The 18726-nt window shown below is 46.1% G+C and overlaps 1 protein-coding gene across 2 annotated transcripts in view; it reads right to left on the reverse strand.

The window, feature by feature from the left end:
• Positions 1-808: 808 nt before the first annotated feature.
• Positions 809-18726, reverse strand: part of PRAG1 (PEAK1 related, kinase-activating pseudokinase 1) — a 60768-nt gene continuing 42850 nt past the window's right edge. For both annotated transcript variants that reach the window (XM_002756909.6, XM_035270225.3), the window contains exons 5-6: positions 9886-10637; positions 809-2354 (exon numbers count right to left, since the gene is read on the reverse strand). In XM_002756909.6, coding sequence (XP_002756955.2) covers positions 1221-2354; positions 9886-10637 — 1886 coding nt within the window. In that variant the 3' untranslated portion in view covers positions 809-1220. The remainder of the gene's footprint in view (positions 2355-9885; positions 10638-18726) is intronic.

Raw genomic sequence — 18726 nt, forward strand, 5'->3', positions numbered from 1 at the left:
ATGCCTAATTTTCTTTGTGTTTTTAAAGGCATGGGAACAAATATTGACTACGGTAAGTAGTAGGTGCCAATAGATGTGTTAAATGAGGTTTTAGAAAAGGATACTTGGAGGTCCGAACAGCAGAGGGAATACTGGCCTGGGAGTTGAAACACCTGAGTTCTAGTCTATTCTTGCACTGCCATCATCTACTACAGTAGGAACAAGTGGGCTGTTTGCCACCTAGTGCCCCATGCACTCTCCACCTCCTCCCTGTCCCAGGAGGCTGATCCTTCAGACTGTGTCACCCAAGGTCCTTTGCTGTCTAGCATCCCATTAGGTTGGAGATGACAGGCGGGAAACAGAGACAACCATCTCTGGCTGTAGAGATCTCAGGGCAAATACCTCCTGTTAAGTTCCCCTGTCCTGCTGTTCTGGCCCTTGCTTTTGGCCTTGTCACCCTTTGTTCTCATAACCCTGACCACACCTAGCTAAGTCTATTGGTCCCCTTAAGGTCTTTTCATCGGAACCATCTGGTGTGGATTCTCTTTTTAGGCAGGTATCTGAATGATAACCAGCTTTAGCAAACTGGAAATGACTTTGGAGCAGTGGGGTTGAATTCCAAACCACTGGGATCACAGCGACTGTGTCTGGTTTCTTTCCAGGAGGCTGCCAGGTGGGAAGAGAAGCAGCGAAGATTAATTTGTACCCACCTGCCTGGTCCTTTGCAGACTGCTGCTCTATCTCCTGAAAAGTCTAAGACCAAAGACAGGTCTGTTTTACCCACCAAACGTATTAACGCACTCTGGCACTTAAGGATAAAGAGCTTTGCTTGTGACTCAACAACCAAAAAAATTTTTAATGGAGTTTTCTTCTTCTTCTTTTTTTTAATAACAATTTGACAAAAGGGTGAAGAAATCCTTTAACAAGGTAGTGAGACCAGTGTCTAGGCCGCATTCTGTTCACTGAATGCCCTCATGAGTTTGCATGGAGCTAGAAATGCATATAATTAAAGCAGAAAACAGGGAGGACCTGATGCAGAGAGGAGATCCGCGTGGAGGGACAACAGCATCCTTAGTCTTTCATATTTATATATGTATTATATATATATATACATATATTTTTTACATCCAGGTGTACCAGTCATCTGTACCATTTCCCAGGGAGACAAAGGTGCTCCCAAGGCAAGACAGGAAAGGGTTAGTTAGGGAAGGGGCAGAAGACAGTGCAGGCTAAGGCTTGGCTCACAAAAGCTGCAGGAGCTTCAGCGACTGTAAGAGGGCCCCCGGCTCCGCAGATGCCAGGTACTGGCAGCAAAGCCAGTCCTCCAGCTCCACGCCCCGCCTGCGATCCACCGCCTTCTCCGCAAACTTCATCATCATCAGGGCTCGCTTCATGTCGATCCAGTTGTGCAGCGTGCCGCACAGCGCCTCCTCCGAGGTGCCCGGCTGCTGCACCAGCTCGCGACGGGGCCCCCACAGCAGGCACTGCAGCACGCGCTTGGCCTCGCCTATGCGGATGCGCTTGATGGGGTCGGCCTCCAGCAGCAGGTGTGCCAGCTGCTGCAGGCCCGGGGAGTAGAGGGACAGCGCGGGCAGCGGCGGCAGGTCCTCCTGCCGGTAGTCCCGCTCCCGCAGCTGGGCGCGCACCTCGAACGGGTTGGGCTGGTGCAGCAGCTCGTAGATGAGGATGCCGGTCTGGAACTCATCGAACTTGCGGTACTGGGAGGCAGACACGATCTCGGGGGCCAGCCGGGCCTGGCTCTTCTTCTGCTGCAGGTTTGGGGTGCCCCCAGGCTTCTGCTTGGCCTTCAAAAAGTTGCTGATGATGAGCCGGGGCAGCTGCTTCTCCCCGGGCCTTCCCGGGCAGGCGGGGCCGGCTGCCGGGCTGGGAGAGCCACTGGCGGGGAGGGCGCCAGAGGAGCACGGAGGGGCGGCGGCGGGAGGGGGGGCGGCGGCGGGGGCAGGGGCAGCCGGGGGTGTGCAGTGCACCAGCAGCAGGTTCTCCAGGCACAGGTCCCGGTGGATGATCCCGTGCTCCTTTAGGTGCTCCAGCCCGTTGCAGAGCTGCAGGAGCAGGAAGCACACGCGCCGTTCGTACGCCTCGGGCTCCGCCTGGTGGCTGGCCGCCGAGTGCCGCACGAAGTCGGAGGCGGTCTGATGCGGCACCTCTCGGGTGATGACCACCACGCAGTCCTGCTCCTGCGCAGGCGGGTGTGAGGGCAGGGCCGGCACAGGGTCCTTGGGCGCGTCGTGGGAGGTGAGCATGCTGGAGGGCACCGAGGCGACGAAGTGGCCGCAGTCCTGCTGGATGTTAAAGTGCACAGGCACGGACGGGCTGCAGTAGGAGACGGTTTTGGGCTCAGGGGTTTTGCAGATCTGTGGGGAGAAGGAGAATGGCAATCAAGAGTGGAGCCCATGGTTCTGCCCAACAAAGAGTGTGGGAACATTTGAGTGTCCACGTGCAAAAAGGTCAACTTCACCCCTTACTCCATACAAAAACTAACTCAAAGTGGATCACATAGGCTTAAGGGTAACACGTGCTGGAAGAAAACATGGGACAGAATCTTTCATGCCTCGGCTTAGGCAAAGATTTCTTAAGTACCACACCAAAAGGGTCGTTCACAAAAGAAAAAAAAAATTACAAACTTAATCTCAAAAGTCTAAGTTTTTATGCTTCAAAAGACCCCATGAAGAAAGTGGAAAGACAAGTAATAGATTGGGAGAAAATATCTGCCAAACATGTATCTGATAAAGGACTTGCTTCTAGAATTTATATTTTAAAAAAAGAACACTTTTTTTTTTACAACTCAATAATACAAAGATAAACAATCCAGTCAAAAAGACACAGAATCACAGCATGGAGAAAAAAATGGGCAAGGAATATGAACAGATAATTCACCAAAATAAAATGGTAAATGGCCACAAGTTTGTGAAAAGATGTTGGACATCGTTAATCATCAGGGAAATGCAAATCAAAACCACAAGGAGATATCAGTTCACGCCCACTAGAATGAGTTCTAATAAAAGATAGTCCCAAGTGTCCACGGGGTTGAGCAGAAATGGGAACCCTCATACATTGCTTGTGGGAATGTATAATGGGGCAGACCCTTTGGAGCAGTTTGTCAATTTCTTAAAAAGTTAAACATAAAGTGACCATTTGACCCAGCGAATGGGGTCCCTGCTGAGCAACATGCAGTGTGGTGTGGAGGTATTGGCAGGAAGACACCCATCTGTGCGCAATGTGGACAAATTTTCGGAAGCCAAATAAGATTTACAAAGAAAGCAGCCTCACTTTTCTTCCAAGGTGAGTTGCAGCAGCTGAAAAAAACTAGAAAGCTCTCCAGGGAAGAGGGAACCGGAAGGAACCCTCAGAGGAACCCCAAGGTAGCCTCTGAGATAAAGATAGGAAAAGATCCCAAAAAGATCTCTTTTGTGGAAACAGTAGCTGGGGATCCACACAACTATATCTTTCTTGCCTCCTCCCTCTCTTCTTGTACAAATGACAGGGCCAGTCACCTGGGGATCTCTAGCAATTCTAGTCCTCATCTGGCTGCCATTCAACTAGAGAGTCTTGAACCAGCCATGATGTCCCTCTATCAGGCATTGATCTCCCTGTTATTACTCTGAAAGGGACTGAAGTCTCTTTCAAATGAATATTATTATGCAACCTCACCCAGGCTCTGTACAAAAAGATCAGTCTGTAATGCTGAGAAGAAAGGCATCTCACATTTACCTATAAAATATTATCCTGCAAACACTCCCAAAATAACCCTGCCTTCAGGCTGCAGTGTTGGAATGATGACGAAACAATGTTTTTGAAGTGCCACAATGCTTACAGGCGATACTTTTAGACGTTCTATTGCAAGCACCTTTTCACAAAGATTTATTTATATTGAAGCTGTGCAAACCTTCTCAGCATGAAACCTGGCATACAAGAGCTCAGCCTCTAAGGGACGTTTTTAAAGCTAATTATGGGGAATGGTAGGTAACACATTAATTTAGTAATCTCTCTACTATAAAAGCAGAATTGAAATAAAGGGGAAAGACATTTACCCCAGACACTGCTTTCTATTATACTTAAAAAACGATTTTGAAATATATGTATCAAAGGCATTGTTATTTTGGCCTACCCAACTATACTTGGTTTTTATTTATTTTTTACTTTTTGAGACAGGGCCTGGCTTTGTCCTTAGGCAGTGGTACAATCACAGCTCACTGCAGTTTTGACCTCCCAGGTTTAAGCACTCCTCCCGCTTCAGCCTTCTGAGAAGCTGGGACTACAGGTGCACACCACCATGTCCAACTAATTTTTGGAATTTTTGTACAGACAAGGTTTTGCCATGTTGCCCAGGCTGGTCTTGAACTGCTGGGCTCAAGTGATCCTCCTGCTTTGGCTTCCCAAAGTGCTAAGATTATAGGTGAGAGCTACAGTGCCTGGCCTGTACTTGGTTTTCAAATGGCAGGCTTCTGGAGCACTATTAAACTGAAGGAAACTGGGGAGTAGGTCCTCATAGAAAGAGTCTTGCATATATGCAGTTTGGCCAACCACCTTCTGCTGTGCTGTCAGTGGCGATACAGGAAGGACACCACTGTTACTGTCTCACCCCTGACAGATACAGGTTGAACTCTGGCATGTGCAAGGCACTGTGCCAATTCTGAGGGTTCCATGCAGCAGCTCATTCGATCTCATTAAATCCAAGGAGGAAGGTGCCATTACAGAGGAGGAAACTGGGGCTTCCAGAGGTTAAATTATTTTCTCAGGACTATACAACCAAGAAGTGTTCCAAAGGTCAAAAGTATGGGCTCTGGAGTGTAAAAAGGACTAGGTTTAAGTATTAGCTCTGTAACCTTTGGCAAGTTCCAAGGGATTTTTGTTATTTGCAGGAGTTATGTCCTATGAAGAAGCCATAAACACTCCAGCTCCTACAGGAAATGCAAGGTAAGTTTCCTGGGACCCTCAGGTCCCAATATTTTCATTAACCCACAGTATTCAACCTTGTTTCATGTATGCTTCTGTTTAGAGATACCTCATTTAATAAACCTTGTTGACTCATTAACATGAGCCTACAGACAACAGCACTAGAGCTCATGCCTGAACAAAGCTTATCTAACATACGCATTTTTATCCATGAGGCACATCCCAGCCTTGTGGTGGTTAGGAACACTAGACAGCACTTCAGCCCTATGCTTGGGCCATTTTAGTTTTTTTTAGATGGAGTCTCTGTCATCCAGGCTGGAGAGCAGTGATGCAATCTCAGCTCATTGCAACCTCGGCTCATTGCAACCTCTGCCTCCCCGTTCAAGTGATTCTCCTGCCTCAGCATCCCAAGTAGCTGGGACTACAGGTGCCTGCCACCACACTCTGATAATTTGTTGTATTTTTAGTAGAGGCAGGGTTTTACCATGTTGGCCAGGCTGGTCTTGAACTCCTGACCTCATGATCCACCAACCTCGGCCTCCCAAAGTGCTGGGATTACAGACGTGAGCCACCACGCCTGGCTACTTTCCCCCCTTTTGCTTGGCACTTCTCCATGCTGCCACCATGTGAAGAAGGACTTCACCTGGCATTTGCCTCCCCTTCCACCATGATTGTAAGTTTCCTGAGGCTTCCCCAGCCACGCTGAACTGTGAGTTAATTAAACCTCTTTCCTTTATAAATTACCCAGTCTCAGGTATATCTTTAGTAACAGTGTAAGAACAAACTAAAATCAGGTGACTCAAATTTTTCCTTGCCTTATACCTATTTCCAGAAATTACTGGAAAGCACTTCAAGTATTGATTTTGGAATTACAAATTAATTTGAGTGGGTAGATGATTTTGCAAATACAGAATCCATGCATACTGAAGATGGACAATATTTATCTCAAAGCCTGTTTTCTCGTCTGAATGACAGGGGCAGGGGTAGTCCTTCCTTGTAGGGCCATTGTGAGGATCCCATGAAATGATGCTGGCATGGCTCTCAGCGCCAGGCCCAGCCCAGGGTGAGCACAATGATAAGGGTTGCTATGGTGACTGCTCTTGCCATCTTGGCTGTAGCCCTCTGGTGATGCAGAGGCATCCAGGGCTGGTCTGCAGGTATTGTGCAAACCCAGAGAGCACAGCTGCCTAGGGGCCTGGGAAGAGTTTCCAAGGCCCCTTTTTCTCAGGGGTATGAAAGGCCTGGGCCCAGCAAACACTTGAAGCCCTGAGCTCCAGTCAGGCTGCTGACATTTTGCACAGATATGCAAATGAAGGAGCATAGTAAATGACAACTGGGCTGGAGGCATTTCAAAATCAGTGCGCTGGGGCTTTGGCAAGACCTGCAGATTTCTCAAAGCCCAGAAACATAGGGCGCATGCTAACCAGCCCTGTGAGTGAGCTCTGTGCTCATGTCGGAGATCATTCTACAGTGCTGGATGGGAAAAGAGGCGGTGGGGGAGGGAGTGGCTTCTTCTCCACCTCCATCTCCCCACTCCCTGCTCCCACCCTTAGTTCATTTTTAGGGGGCACTCTACTCAGATTTTTAGCTCCAGAACTTTACACAGACCCTTGGTTCAGCTCAAGTTTCAAACTTTTTGCTGAGCCAGGGCTCATTTAAACTTTGGAGCCAGAGCCTCATTCATGGGTGAAAGTCTGGTCTAAATCATGTCTGTTAAATAAAAAAGGCCCAGCGGCTTAAAACGGGTCCCTAATTACCAAACTAGAATTTTCTCTAGATGGCTGATAAAGGAAACTGCTTCGCACACACAGCTAATGATTTTTTTTTTTTCCTGCCACCTATTCATGTGGTGGAGCTACAAGAGCCAGCTTTATCTCCTCACTGCTGCAGGGCGCTGAGCCCAGGATAGTAGGCTCCAGCATCAGCAAGGAGCAGGTGTGAGCCTGCTATTGTTAACTGGGACTCTGCAACTGCAAACAAGGTTCTGTCTGCCTTCAGGGACGGCTCCCTGTTTAACATGCGTAGATGAAATGCACTCAGCCTCAGACAGGCAGCTTGCTGGCTGGGAAGGGAGATCCGCTCCCCCTCCTGCAGATCCCCAGATGACTGTAAATTGTCTAGACTTGAGTGCTAATGAAGTGGAACAGCTGCACGTGTGAAATGATGCTCCGGCACCCCCACCACCCACCCCCACAATGACCAGGCCACGCATATTTGCAAATTGATATTGTTCCTGGTAACCTTGTTCCAAGAATTACCATCCTCTGCATACTGGATGGTAGTCTCCAAATTTCCTTTTTCAAGTGGCACAGAGATGAGCCATTATTTCTTGAGCTACGGTGTCTCCAGGAAAGCCAAATAGGAAACCCCTGTGACTTTCCTTAGAGGGCTAAGGCTTATCTTTTGGTTTCTGTATGGCTTCTATTTCTAATGAAATAGGGAGCCACACTTATTTTAACATGCTTAAGGAAAGTAAAATTTCTTTTGTGTTGTTTATTAGAGAATGTCTAATTCTGCATTATTATATGGGACCCTAGAATCCAAGCTGCACAGTACCATTATTTATGGATGTAAAAAAGAAAACTGCTTGTCCCAAGGGCCCCTTACTTCTTGCAGAAAGGGTCACCTCACTTCCTATTTCATGGGCAAGAAGGATTCAACCTCTTCCACCAGGCTTTTTCCTCCTCAAAATGGAAAGGTCAGCTGTCTCTTGATACTGAATATTATTCAGTATATTATTATTATTATTATTTTGAGATGGAATCTTGCTCTGTTGCCCAGGCTGGAGAGTAGTGGCGTGATTTCGGCTCACTGCAGCCTTTGCCTCCCGAATTAAAGAAATTCTCCTGCCTCAGCCTCCCAAATAGCTGAAACTACAGGCATGCATCGCCATGCCCAGCTAATTTTTTTTATTTGTAGTAGAGACTGGTTTCACCATGTTGGCCAGGATAGTCTTGATCTCCGGACCTTGTGGTCTGCCTGCTTAAGTGCAGGGATTACAGGTGTGAGCCGTCAAGCCCAGCCCAATATATATTATTTATAATTATACTACTGATAATATTATTCAGTATATATAAATAACAAATAATTATAAATAGTATATGCTGAATATTGGTATTAATACTCTTAATTATAACAACTATATATTATTTAAATATACTGAATAATATTATTAATAGTAGTAATAATAGTATTATTACTTAAATATTATTTAATACTATTTTTTTAAATGCTAAGAATATTATTTTCTAACATTGCTGGTAAGCAAGCTAGCTCCCCAAGGCCATTTCAGATTAGCTCATTCTTTATACTTTTCTAACTGGAAAAAAAAAAGGATGTCATGTCTTAGGACAGGTGATGAGAGAAGACAGCTCAGGGTTTCCCTCCTTACTCCCAATAAAAGCCTACATTTGTAGAAGGGCCAGGGACTCAATAGGTATTCAAGGAGCAGCAAAAGAAGATGAGAAATAGGGCCATGGGAAGGACTGGAGAGCATAGTAGAGACCCCAGTGGCCCAAATGGGTGCAGATGGCTCAACTAGCTCACACGGAGCTGTGCTCTGAGAGGGCAGTGCAGTGCGGGTAGAGAGCCCTGATCCAGCAGCAAAGGCTAAAGAGCTGTGCTACCTTGAGCTCGTCACTTAATGTCTCTGAACTTCATTTATCTTAACTGGTAGGGACATAATTTAGGCTTTGGAGAGACAGACACGCCAGAACTCAAATCTACTCCAGCCACCAACTAGCTATGGGCAAATTACTTAGCCGCTTTGAGCCTCAGATCCCTCAAACGTAAAACCTACCTAACCTGTAGGATTACTGTTAGGATTAGAGGTAAGGTAGATAATACTCCCAGCCGAGAGTCTAGTTGTAGTGTGAATGTTCACACAAATAATATTATTACTATTATCGTTCGAGATGATTCCTAGGTCGAATGCTCCTTCTGGCTCTAACATTAGAAGAACGATTTCATTATCCATCTCCCTCACTACATTATAAGCCCTATAAGGAAGCTTATATTCACCTCTATATGCTCTGATTGTGGCAAAATACCTGGCACACAGTAGGCTCTCAATAAAAACCTGCTTAATAAATAAACTCTCTGTTGCACTAAAAAGCAACTGTTTCCTTATCCCAGCTAGATTATATATGTGTATTCCCGAAAGCATAGAATGTGTCTTATATTCATACTACTAATTTCATTGCACTGTGTCCTGGGCAGAGAGAGGGAGTGAAGTCGTTGAGCACTAAGTGTCCAAAGAATGCTTAGGGGCCAGGGCGGTGGCTCATGCCTGTAATCCCAGCACTTTGGGAGGCCAAGGTGGGTGGATCATCTGAGGTAAGGAGTTCAACACCAGCCTGGCCAACATGGGGAAACACCATCTCTACTGAAAATACAAAAATTAGCTGGGCATGGTGATCCCAGCTACTTGGGAGGCTGAGGCAGGAGAATCGCTTTAACCTGGGAGGTGGAGGCTGTGGTGAGCCAAGATCGTGCCACTGCACTCCATCCTGGGCAACAGAGTGGAATTACAGCTCAAAAAAAAAAAAAAAAAAGGCCAGGCACGGTGGCTCATGACTATAATCCTGTAATCCCAGCACTTTGGGAGGCTGAGGTGGACAGATCATGAGATCAGGAGATGGATACCATCCTGGATAACACGGCGAAACCCTGTCTCTACTAAAAACACATATATATTAAAAAATAGCTGGGCATAATGCCATGCTCCTGTAGTCCCAGCTACTTGGGAGGCTGAGGCAGGAGAATCACTTGAACCTGGGAGGTGGAGGCTGCAGTGAGCCAAGATCATACCACTGCACTCCAACCTGGGTGACAGAGCAAGACTCTGTCAAAAAAAAAAAAAAAAAATGCTTAGGAATCAACTCCCCTCCTAATGTGCAGACAGGTAAAATGACTTGCTCAATCCATAGTTCTGCCCAAGCCAGTACCAGCCAGTGGCACAGCAGAATGGAAGGAGGGAGAGGTACCTACTTTCACAGCATAGGTGCTGCCGGGGTCCTCGGAGCAGGTGGCACAGTAATAAATGGCATCCCCCGAGTCACAGCAGGGCTTGTTACAAGTCAGCTTGAAGAGTGACCAGTTATTCTCATTGAAGTGGAGCTCCTTTTTCTGGCCGCCCATGAAGAGGTCCTCACATTTGGCTACGAGGCGGGCCAGGGACTGGGTGTAGAGTCCCCCCAGCTTGGCATAGGTGCCCTCCTTGCTGCTGATGCTGCTCAGGAGACCGTGCAGCTGAAGCTGGGTGCTACCGGTGGAGGCTTGACTGGACACACTCAGCTGGGAGGAAGAGGCGGAGGGGGCCCCTTTGCATTGGAGGCCAGGGCTCCCGCGGCCGCTTCTGCTGCCCAACAGCCCTGCTGCTGGAACCCAGTGGCCATTGCCTTTGAAAGCTTTCTCGAGAGGCTCAGAAGAGGAGAAGACAGGATGGTGGCGGTTTCCGGAGCTCAATGAATAGCTAAAGTGAGACTCATCGTGGACGTTGGTTTCTGAGTGGCTTAGATTCAGCTTGGGGCTTGCTGTTCGGGGCTTCGGGGAGCCTTGGGTCCAGAAGAAGCCATCCGGTGAAGAGGCTGCCCGGCTCACTATCTTTTTCTGGGGGAGCGGAGGGGGCTGCAGGGGGCCACTGGAGGACACATCCTCAGTGGAGCCTGAAGGAAACGGAACAGGAGCAAAGAGCTTCTTCCCGCTGTTGGTGGGTGAGTGAGCCAGCTCAGCCGAAGGACCTGAAGAGGAGAGACAGAAACCATCAGGCCAAGGCCAATACCACTCAATTCCAGGAGCCTGAAGACTTTTTTTCCTTTATTTTTTATCTTTTTGGTCAAAACAATTAATTTTATTTTATTTCTTATTTCTCGGATAGACAATATACGCATAGTGAAAAAAAATCAAAACGCAAAAAAGTATACATTGACAATCAAGTCTTCCTCCTGGCCTGTCCCTCAGTCCCCAGCCCCTCTTATCAGAGGAAACCACTGCCAGGAGCGTTTCATGGATCCCTCCAGCAATCCAAACAAATGCAGACACGCACACACACTCACACATACACTTTCACACACATACACACACAGTTACATAGAAGAGAGCAAACAGTGGCCACTGTTTGGAATAATGCTTTTCTTTCACATCTCGCAGAGATTTTTAAAAATCAAATGTGCAGATCTATTTAATTATTTTAAACAGTCTTACCATAGTATATCATCATATACATAATATTATATACTATGTATCATAGTATATCATCATATGCATAATTTATTTAACCATCCCTTTTTGATGGATACTTAAATTGTTTCCAATATTTTGCAGACAATGCTGCAACAGCAATAACAAACTTGAACATGTGTGGTTTGAGTGGATTTTTTTAAGGTCAGGTTTATTGAGGGTATAATTGGCCAATGGCAAAATTCTCCCTTTTGGCTGGACGTGGCAGCTCATGCCTGTAATCCCAGCACCTTGGGAGGCCCAGGCGGGTGAATCACCTGAGGTCAGGAGTTCGAGACTAGCCTGGCCAACATGGTGAAACCCCCGTCTTTACTAAAAATACAAAAATTAACTGGCATGGTGGTGGATACCTGTAATCCCAGTTACTTGGGAGGCTGAGGCAGGAGAATCACTTGAACCCAGGAGGTGGAGGTTGCAGTGAGCTGAGATCTTGCCACTGCACTCTAGCCTGGGAAACAAGAGCAAGACTTCATCTAAAAAAAAAAAAAATTCTCCCTTTTTTAGTGTGCAGTCCCTGGAAATTTCACTTATACCCTAAACTGGCTTAGTGGCCAAGGCAAGGCCACAGAGATTTTAGAAGGCAGAAAGGTCATGATTTTATAAATGAGGAAATTGATCTTAAAGAAAACTGACTCTTTCCAGATAATTGGGAGGAAAGAAAAAAAAAATGAGTCTTTTCCAGGCCCCACAGTTTCCAGAGTGGTGCATCTGGATACAGAGTTTGCCTGGGCAAAGGCTCATTCAGGGCCACAGGTGTCTGCAGAGCATGGGGACAATCAGAAAACCTTTCTGGGTAGCACACAAAATGGTGAGATGAAGGTCCAGTCTCTACAAAGGTGAGAGGTGACTTCACTCTTGGTATCAAGGTATAAAATGGTGGCTTCACAATGAAAGAAGAGTTTAAGTAAGAATATATATATATATATATATATATATATATATATATATATATATATATACAATTAGAGAGAAAAAATGTCAAATTAAAATAATATTATTTTCCTATATTCTCAGAACAGCTCTAAGGTGTTATCTGCTATTTTAATAACAGCTTAACAGCTTTTGGGGTGATAAAAGAAATAATCAATCATATTCATAGTTTGTAAAATGCATCCTATTATCCTGAAAGTTAAAATATGAAAAAAATATGGCTTGTAGACCAGGTTCAGTGGCTCATGCCTGTAATCCCAGCACTTTGGGAGGCTGAGGTGGACGGAACACTTGAGGTTAGGAGTTTGAGACCAGCCTGGCCAACATGGTGAAACTCTGTCTCTACTAAAAATACAAAATTATCTGGGTACGGTGGCGTGTGCCTGCAATTCCAGCTACTAGGGAGGTTGAGACAGGAGAATCACTTAAACCCAGGCTGTATAATTTACCATAAGACTCAGGAGGGGCTGGTTGCAGCGATTCATGCCTGTAATCTCAGCACTTTGGGAGGCTGAGGAGCTCCCAGCCTGGGCAACATAGCGAACCTCTGACTCTACAAAAAATACAAAAATTAGCTGGGTATGGTGTCATGCACCTATAGTTCTAGATACTCAGGAAGCTGAGGGTAGAGGATGGCTTGAACCCAGGAGGCAGAAATTGCAGTGAGCTGAGATTGTGCCACCGCACTCCCACCTGGGCTACAGAGTGAGACTGTCTCAAGAAAAAAGAGTTTTAGGAAGGAGCATGGTGTTTCTCAAGTTCCCCTTGCCCACTTTCCCACTGCAGTAAGCAATCCTTGTTTTCTTGTGGTTTATCAAGATCATAGGGAGTTGCCCTGCCCACCTGCTAATGACATGCGGGGTCCCTGCCAGCAAGGCTGAGTGAGTGATTTATACCCTTTCCAGGAGGGCCCAAGTTAATAATAAATCAAGCAGTGGTCATGCAGTCTGGACCAGTCAGTTTTACGTGCCCACGAATTCTCCTCCCAGTAGTCAGAATGAAGGGTGCACAAGAAATAGCTAGCCAGAGGAGGGAAGATCCAGATGGCAGTGATTTCAGCAGGTGCTGAAACCCTTCAGTCCACAGGTCTCCCCATCCCACGCTCCCCAGGAAAGCAACAGGGACAGATGGAGGCTAGGGCAGATGATTCACTTCCTCTCCCTCCTCCCTCAAGCAGAAGGTGCTGAGAGGAGGAGGATGATCACTTATCAGCTTCTGGATAAAAAAGGGAGGGCGGCCGGGCGCGGTGGCTCAAGCCTGTAATCCCAGCACTTTGGGAGGCCGAGGCGGGTGGATCACAAGGTCAAGAGATCGAGACCATCCTGGTCAACATGGTGAAACCCCGTCTCTACTAAAAAATATACCAAAAATTAGCTGGGCATGGTGGCGCGTGCCTGTAATCCCAGCTACTCAGGAGGTTGAGGCAGGAGAATTGCCTGAACCCAGGAGGCGGAGGTTGCCGTGAGCCGAGATCGCGCCATTGCACTCCAGCCTGGGTAACAAGCGCGAAACTCCGTCTCAGAAAAAAAAAAAAAAAAGGGGGTAGGGCAAGACCACCTACTTAGGGGGCTCTCAAAGGACAGTAAGCCTCAGCCACCAAACTCCCAGCCTGATGAGCAGGAGGACTGGGAGCCGTGAGCACACATCCACTTCCTGACCTTGCTGCATTCTAGGCAGCAGAAACAATCACCACTGAGGCATCTGATTCTCAATTTATCATCAACACAGCAGAAGCCGAAGGTGGGGGATGGGAGTGGGGTGTGATCAGAGCCCTGGTCAATGCTTTCATCAGTGCCCTCAGAGACAAGGACAACCTGCCTATGGTCAGGACTCCTTCCCATCCCAAGTCCAGTCGGCCAGGATCAATTTCCTGGCTAGCCTTCTCTTTAAGCCTTAGGCTTATTTTCCCATCTTTATCGGTTTTGTCTTCCTTATCTTTAATACAAGGATCCCCTGATGCCACCAGCGTGCACCTTTCTGCTTCTGCTCCAGTTTGAGGGTGAGCAGTGGAGTGACACTTCACCAGCTGCCAGCCTGCCCGGCCTAAGTTTCCTCCTTTAGAAAATGACCGTTTACATCTCTGTGAAGGCCCCTTGCAGCACCAATAGTCTATAATTTCAGCTACTCTCTTTAAACGTGCATTTTGTCTCAAAGTTGTCCCGAAATAAAATACCTCTAGGCAGATCCTTATCTTGCTTCAGTTGTTCTTCCTTCTATCTCTAGTTCTCACAAATTGCCACTGGTACATTTTCCAATCTGGAAGGAGACTAGGGATCTTTTAACAACATAATTGGTGACACTTCTAATTCCCTAGGTGACCAGAGAATCAAGAGGTTCTGCTTTAGACTATACGGTATGTCCCAGCACAAAAACTGTTCAGGCAGTTGGAACGAAGTGATTTTCTCCTTTCTCTGTTCCCTCTTGCTTGTCTGTGGTAGCTGCTGGTCAGTGACTCTGATCAGATCTACACCCTGTAACTACTTGGGTAAATCTGACAAGGGGTCAGAGGGAAGCTTGACTCCAAGGATTAGCACGCGAGCTTATTAATTTTTCTTTATTTCTTAGATGCTGTAAGCTTGTGGTACCAGACTCAGTACTCACTGAGATAGCACTGCATAACCAAACCTTCCCTAACCACGCCCTTCTCAGCAGAAGTAAAGGCCTGTAGCTACACAGACCTTGTCAGGTGAAGTACAGCTCCCCTGAAATGTGGACTTGACAGGGATAACTGGGCATTATGTACACATAATATGATTTTTTTTTGAGACGAATTTTTGCTCTGGTTGCCAAGGCTGGAGTGCAATGGCACAACCTTGGCTCACTGCAAACTCTGCCTCCTGTGTTCAAGTGGTTCTGCATCAGCCTCCTGAGTGGCTAAGATTACAAGTGCCTGCCACCATACCCAGCTAATTTTTTGTATTTTTAACAGAGATGGGATTTCACCATGTTGGCCAGGCTGGCCTTGAACTCCTGACCTTCAGGTGATCCACCCGCTTCTATCTCACAAAGTACTGGGATTACAGGCGTGAGCCATTGCACCCTGGCTGTTATGATATTGGTATTCAGAAAAGATGTACCTGGTTCTATCGACAAGCATACCACATTCCAACCTAATGCATCCTTCCTCTGAGCTTACAGATCCTTAAAGCTCTCCAGGTGCAGAATGACAGCTGGTAAGAGGCCAGAATTAATTCTTGGAGCCCCCATTCCTGCCCCACCACCTCCAGTCCAATTTCAGGCCTCTCAGGATCCTATAGCTTCTCAGGTGTTAATATTCTTGGGGCTGCTTTGAAATAGATGCTAACATGTGGCCCTTCTAGATGAAACTGATTTCTCCACCAAATGGCAAATGGCAGCTGTCTTCTGTGGAATCTGAAGGCACTCCTAAAGACCTCCTCTGGCTCATTCTCTTGACTCTTACCTGGGGAACCGTCTCTCCATAAACACAGCCTTAGGCAACACAGCAGCTATGTTCTCACTGTTTGCAGCAGCTGCCACACTCTGGATTTAGGAAAGCCAGAAAGAATAGGGAACAAATATACCCTGACACCTAAAATAGTTCCAAATTCACAGGCAAACCGCTGGTTCAGAAAAGTTTGCCTAAAAAATCCTCAGCAACTTTAGCCAACAGCCCGTATTCTCAGGACTTGGATCCAATGGGACAGGAGACAAATTCAAACACATTCTGGTTTGATGCTGGTGTTGGATTGCTGTTTCCAAATTCTGCCTTACAATTAAGGGTGTAAAAGCGGGGAGAGGGGTGAACATTTTTCTGGGATCTTGGCCTATGTCTCCAGTTGCCTCATTGGTAGGTTTTAAATAATTTTGATACTAATTGGGCCAGAGGGCTCCAAACCTCAGGTCCTAAGTTTTCCTTTCAATTTCCAATTCTGCATTTAAAGGAAGTTCTTGGCTATAGAATACAACACCCTGCGTGCCTTTAATGAATGTGCTTCAGAGAAGGGAAAGTGTTTCTAGTGGGAAACACTTAAAAAGGGAAGGTGCACCAAGGGAAGGTGCACCAGTTTGGTGTCATTATATTCAGAAAGCAGAGATGAGAAATCAGGATTTCAATGGTTGGGAAGAGCAGCTTAACCTCTCTGCAAAAATGCAGGCCAGAAGTTCAAATGTGGTACTCTGGGGGTTTTTCTTATTATAGAGTCCTCTCTTCTTGCTGGATTTTAATAGGCACTTGCATTGTTCTCTGTAGCCAAAATGAGAGCTGAGCTGACAGAGGAAGTGGTCAGTCCTGTTTTGACTCTTTCTTTGCACAGCTCTGCTGTTTGATAGCAGCTGGGTCAGAACAAATGCAGAAGCAAAGGGCAGCGTCCCAGCTAAGTTTCCCCAAACCCTTAGTTTTTGTGTTTGACCATTCTCCAACTTTAAGTAAGGTAAAGCAAGTGGAATTCGCATGGAGAAAACTTCACCCATATCCTGTGGTCTGTGGCCTAGTGCAATTCCCTCATGTGAGGCGAGAAAACTAAAGCCATCTGCACAGGCACCTTGCCGATATCACCCAGGAAATGACTGTCATGCAGGTTTCTGCCAATCCCCATTAACTGTTCCTGCATCGGAGAGTGTGAAGGGTGGTGCTGAGGGATGCTTTGGCTTCACGTGGACTTGTTCCTCTGAAGTAAAGCTTTGTAACCTCTTGTTTGGTTCCTCAAACAGAGAAGGCTCAACATTAAGTTTAGGAGAAAAAAACAAAAACAAAAAGCAAAGCAGGCAGGCGCAGTGACTCATGCCTGTAATGCCAGCACTTTGGGAGGCTGAGGTGGTGGATCACCTGAGGTCAGGAGTTCAAGAACAGCCTGGCCAACATGCTGAAACCCTGTCTCTACTAACAATACAAAAATTAGCTGGGCATAGTGGTGTCTGTAATTCCAGCTACTCAGGAAGCTGAGACACAATAATTGCTTGAACCAGGAGGTGAAGGTTGCAGTGAGCTAAGATTGCACCACTACACTCCATCCTGGGCAACCAAGTGAGACTAGGTTAAAAAAAAAACAAAAAAAACCCAGCAAATCCTTTATTTAAAAGGATTTTATTTAAAAGAATCCTTTGCTTTTTTCAAGAAGATAAACGTGGTCTGAAACTGGAAGCAGGTTATTAGCATTTTACAACTGGATGGAAAATGTGGCATTCCTGAGGAGTCTTTCCAGACCACTTAATCATCCCAGAAAACAATAATCAAGATGTGAATGTGATTCACACGCAAAAGAAGAGAAAGCTCTGTCTCACTTTGGAAAACAGGCTCTATCTAGGTACCCTGAATGTCATGCCTACAGCTCACATGTGGTTCTGGAATTGTGATCTTTCAATCTCCTGTTATAACATAATCATTAAGGGTTTTCTTCCAAGTTAGTAAAATTAAAAGCTAATTCAAAGTACTTTCCAGGCCGGGTGCAGTGGCTCATACCTGTAATCCCAGCACTTTGGGAGGCCGAGGTGGGCAAATCACTTGAGATCAGGAGTTTGAGACCAGCCTGGCCAACATGGCCAAACTCCATCTCTACTAAAAATACAAAAATTAACTAGGCATGGTGGCACGCCTGCAGTCCTAGCTGCCGAGGCAGGAGAACTGCTTGATCCCTGGAGGTGGAGCTTGCAGTGAGCAGAGATTGCGCCACTGCACTCCAGCCTCAGCAACAGAGCAAGACTCTGTCTCCAAAAAAGAAGCATTTTTTAGATGCTGTTAATAGAAAAGTAAATTGACATTTTTAGAGGATACTTTGATATTATCTGTAACATCCACATACAGTTTGCTATGTCAGTTCCACTTCTTCTAAGGCTTTATCTTATAGATTTGCTTGTCCGATCATGCCAATGTATGGCACAGAGTCTTACTGTGAGTCTTGCAATGAAATCAACCTAGACATGCATCGGCAAGAGAAGGATTTATAACCAATTCATGCAATGAAAAAATAAGCAGCAATTTTGAAAAGTGGGGCAGTCCTAGGGGTTCTAATTGGAAAGGCCTCAAGATATATTAAGTGCAAAAATGTGTAGAACTGAAATTTTGTATTTGACATATGGGTACACATTTTGGGGATGATACAGAAAAAAATCTTAAAAGTTGTGGTAGGAGCTGGGAATGGGGTGTCAGAAAACTGACTTTTCATTTTATACCCTTCTCTGTTGTTTGAATTTTTATTAAAACTGTATTAACTTAACACATGGACACAGGGAGGAGAGTATCATACACTGGGGTCTGTTGAGGGAGTGGCTAGGGGAAGGACAGCCGTGGGTGGGGAGGTTGGGGAGGGATAACATGGAGAGAAAGAGAAATGCCAAATAAAGGTGACGGGGATGGAGGTAGCAAACCACCTTGCCATGTAAGGAGCTGTGCAACAACTCTTCATGATCTGCACATGTACCCCAGAACCTAAAGTACAATTTAAAAAGAGTATTAACGTTATTGGAGCAATAACATATGTTTTAAAATTCAGTTTAATGGGGAAGGTTTAAATTAAGTTGAAGCTTTACTTCAGTGATAGTATAGCTCAGGCCACAGGAAATTTTAAGAAATAAATCTCTTTTCCTTTGGGGCACTCCCACCCCTCTCCACCCTGTTCCTGGCCTGATTTTTCTCCCAGCACTCACTGCCCTGTGACCAGTAGCTACTTTACATCTTATCGTTCTTATTGTCTGTCTCTCTCT

Source organism: Callithrix jacchus, chromosome 13 (genome assembly GCF_049354715.1).
Source record: "Callithrix jacchus isolate 240 chromosome 13, calJac240_pri, whole genome shotgun sequence".
Taxonomy (NCBI): Eukaryota; Metazoa; Chordata; class Mammalia; order Primates; family Cebidae; genus Callithrix; species Callithrix jacchus.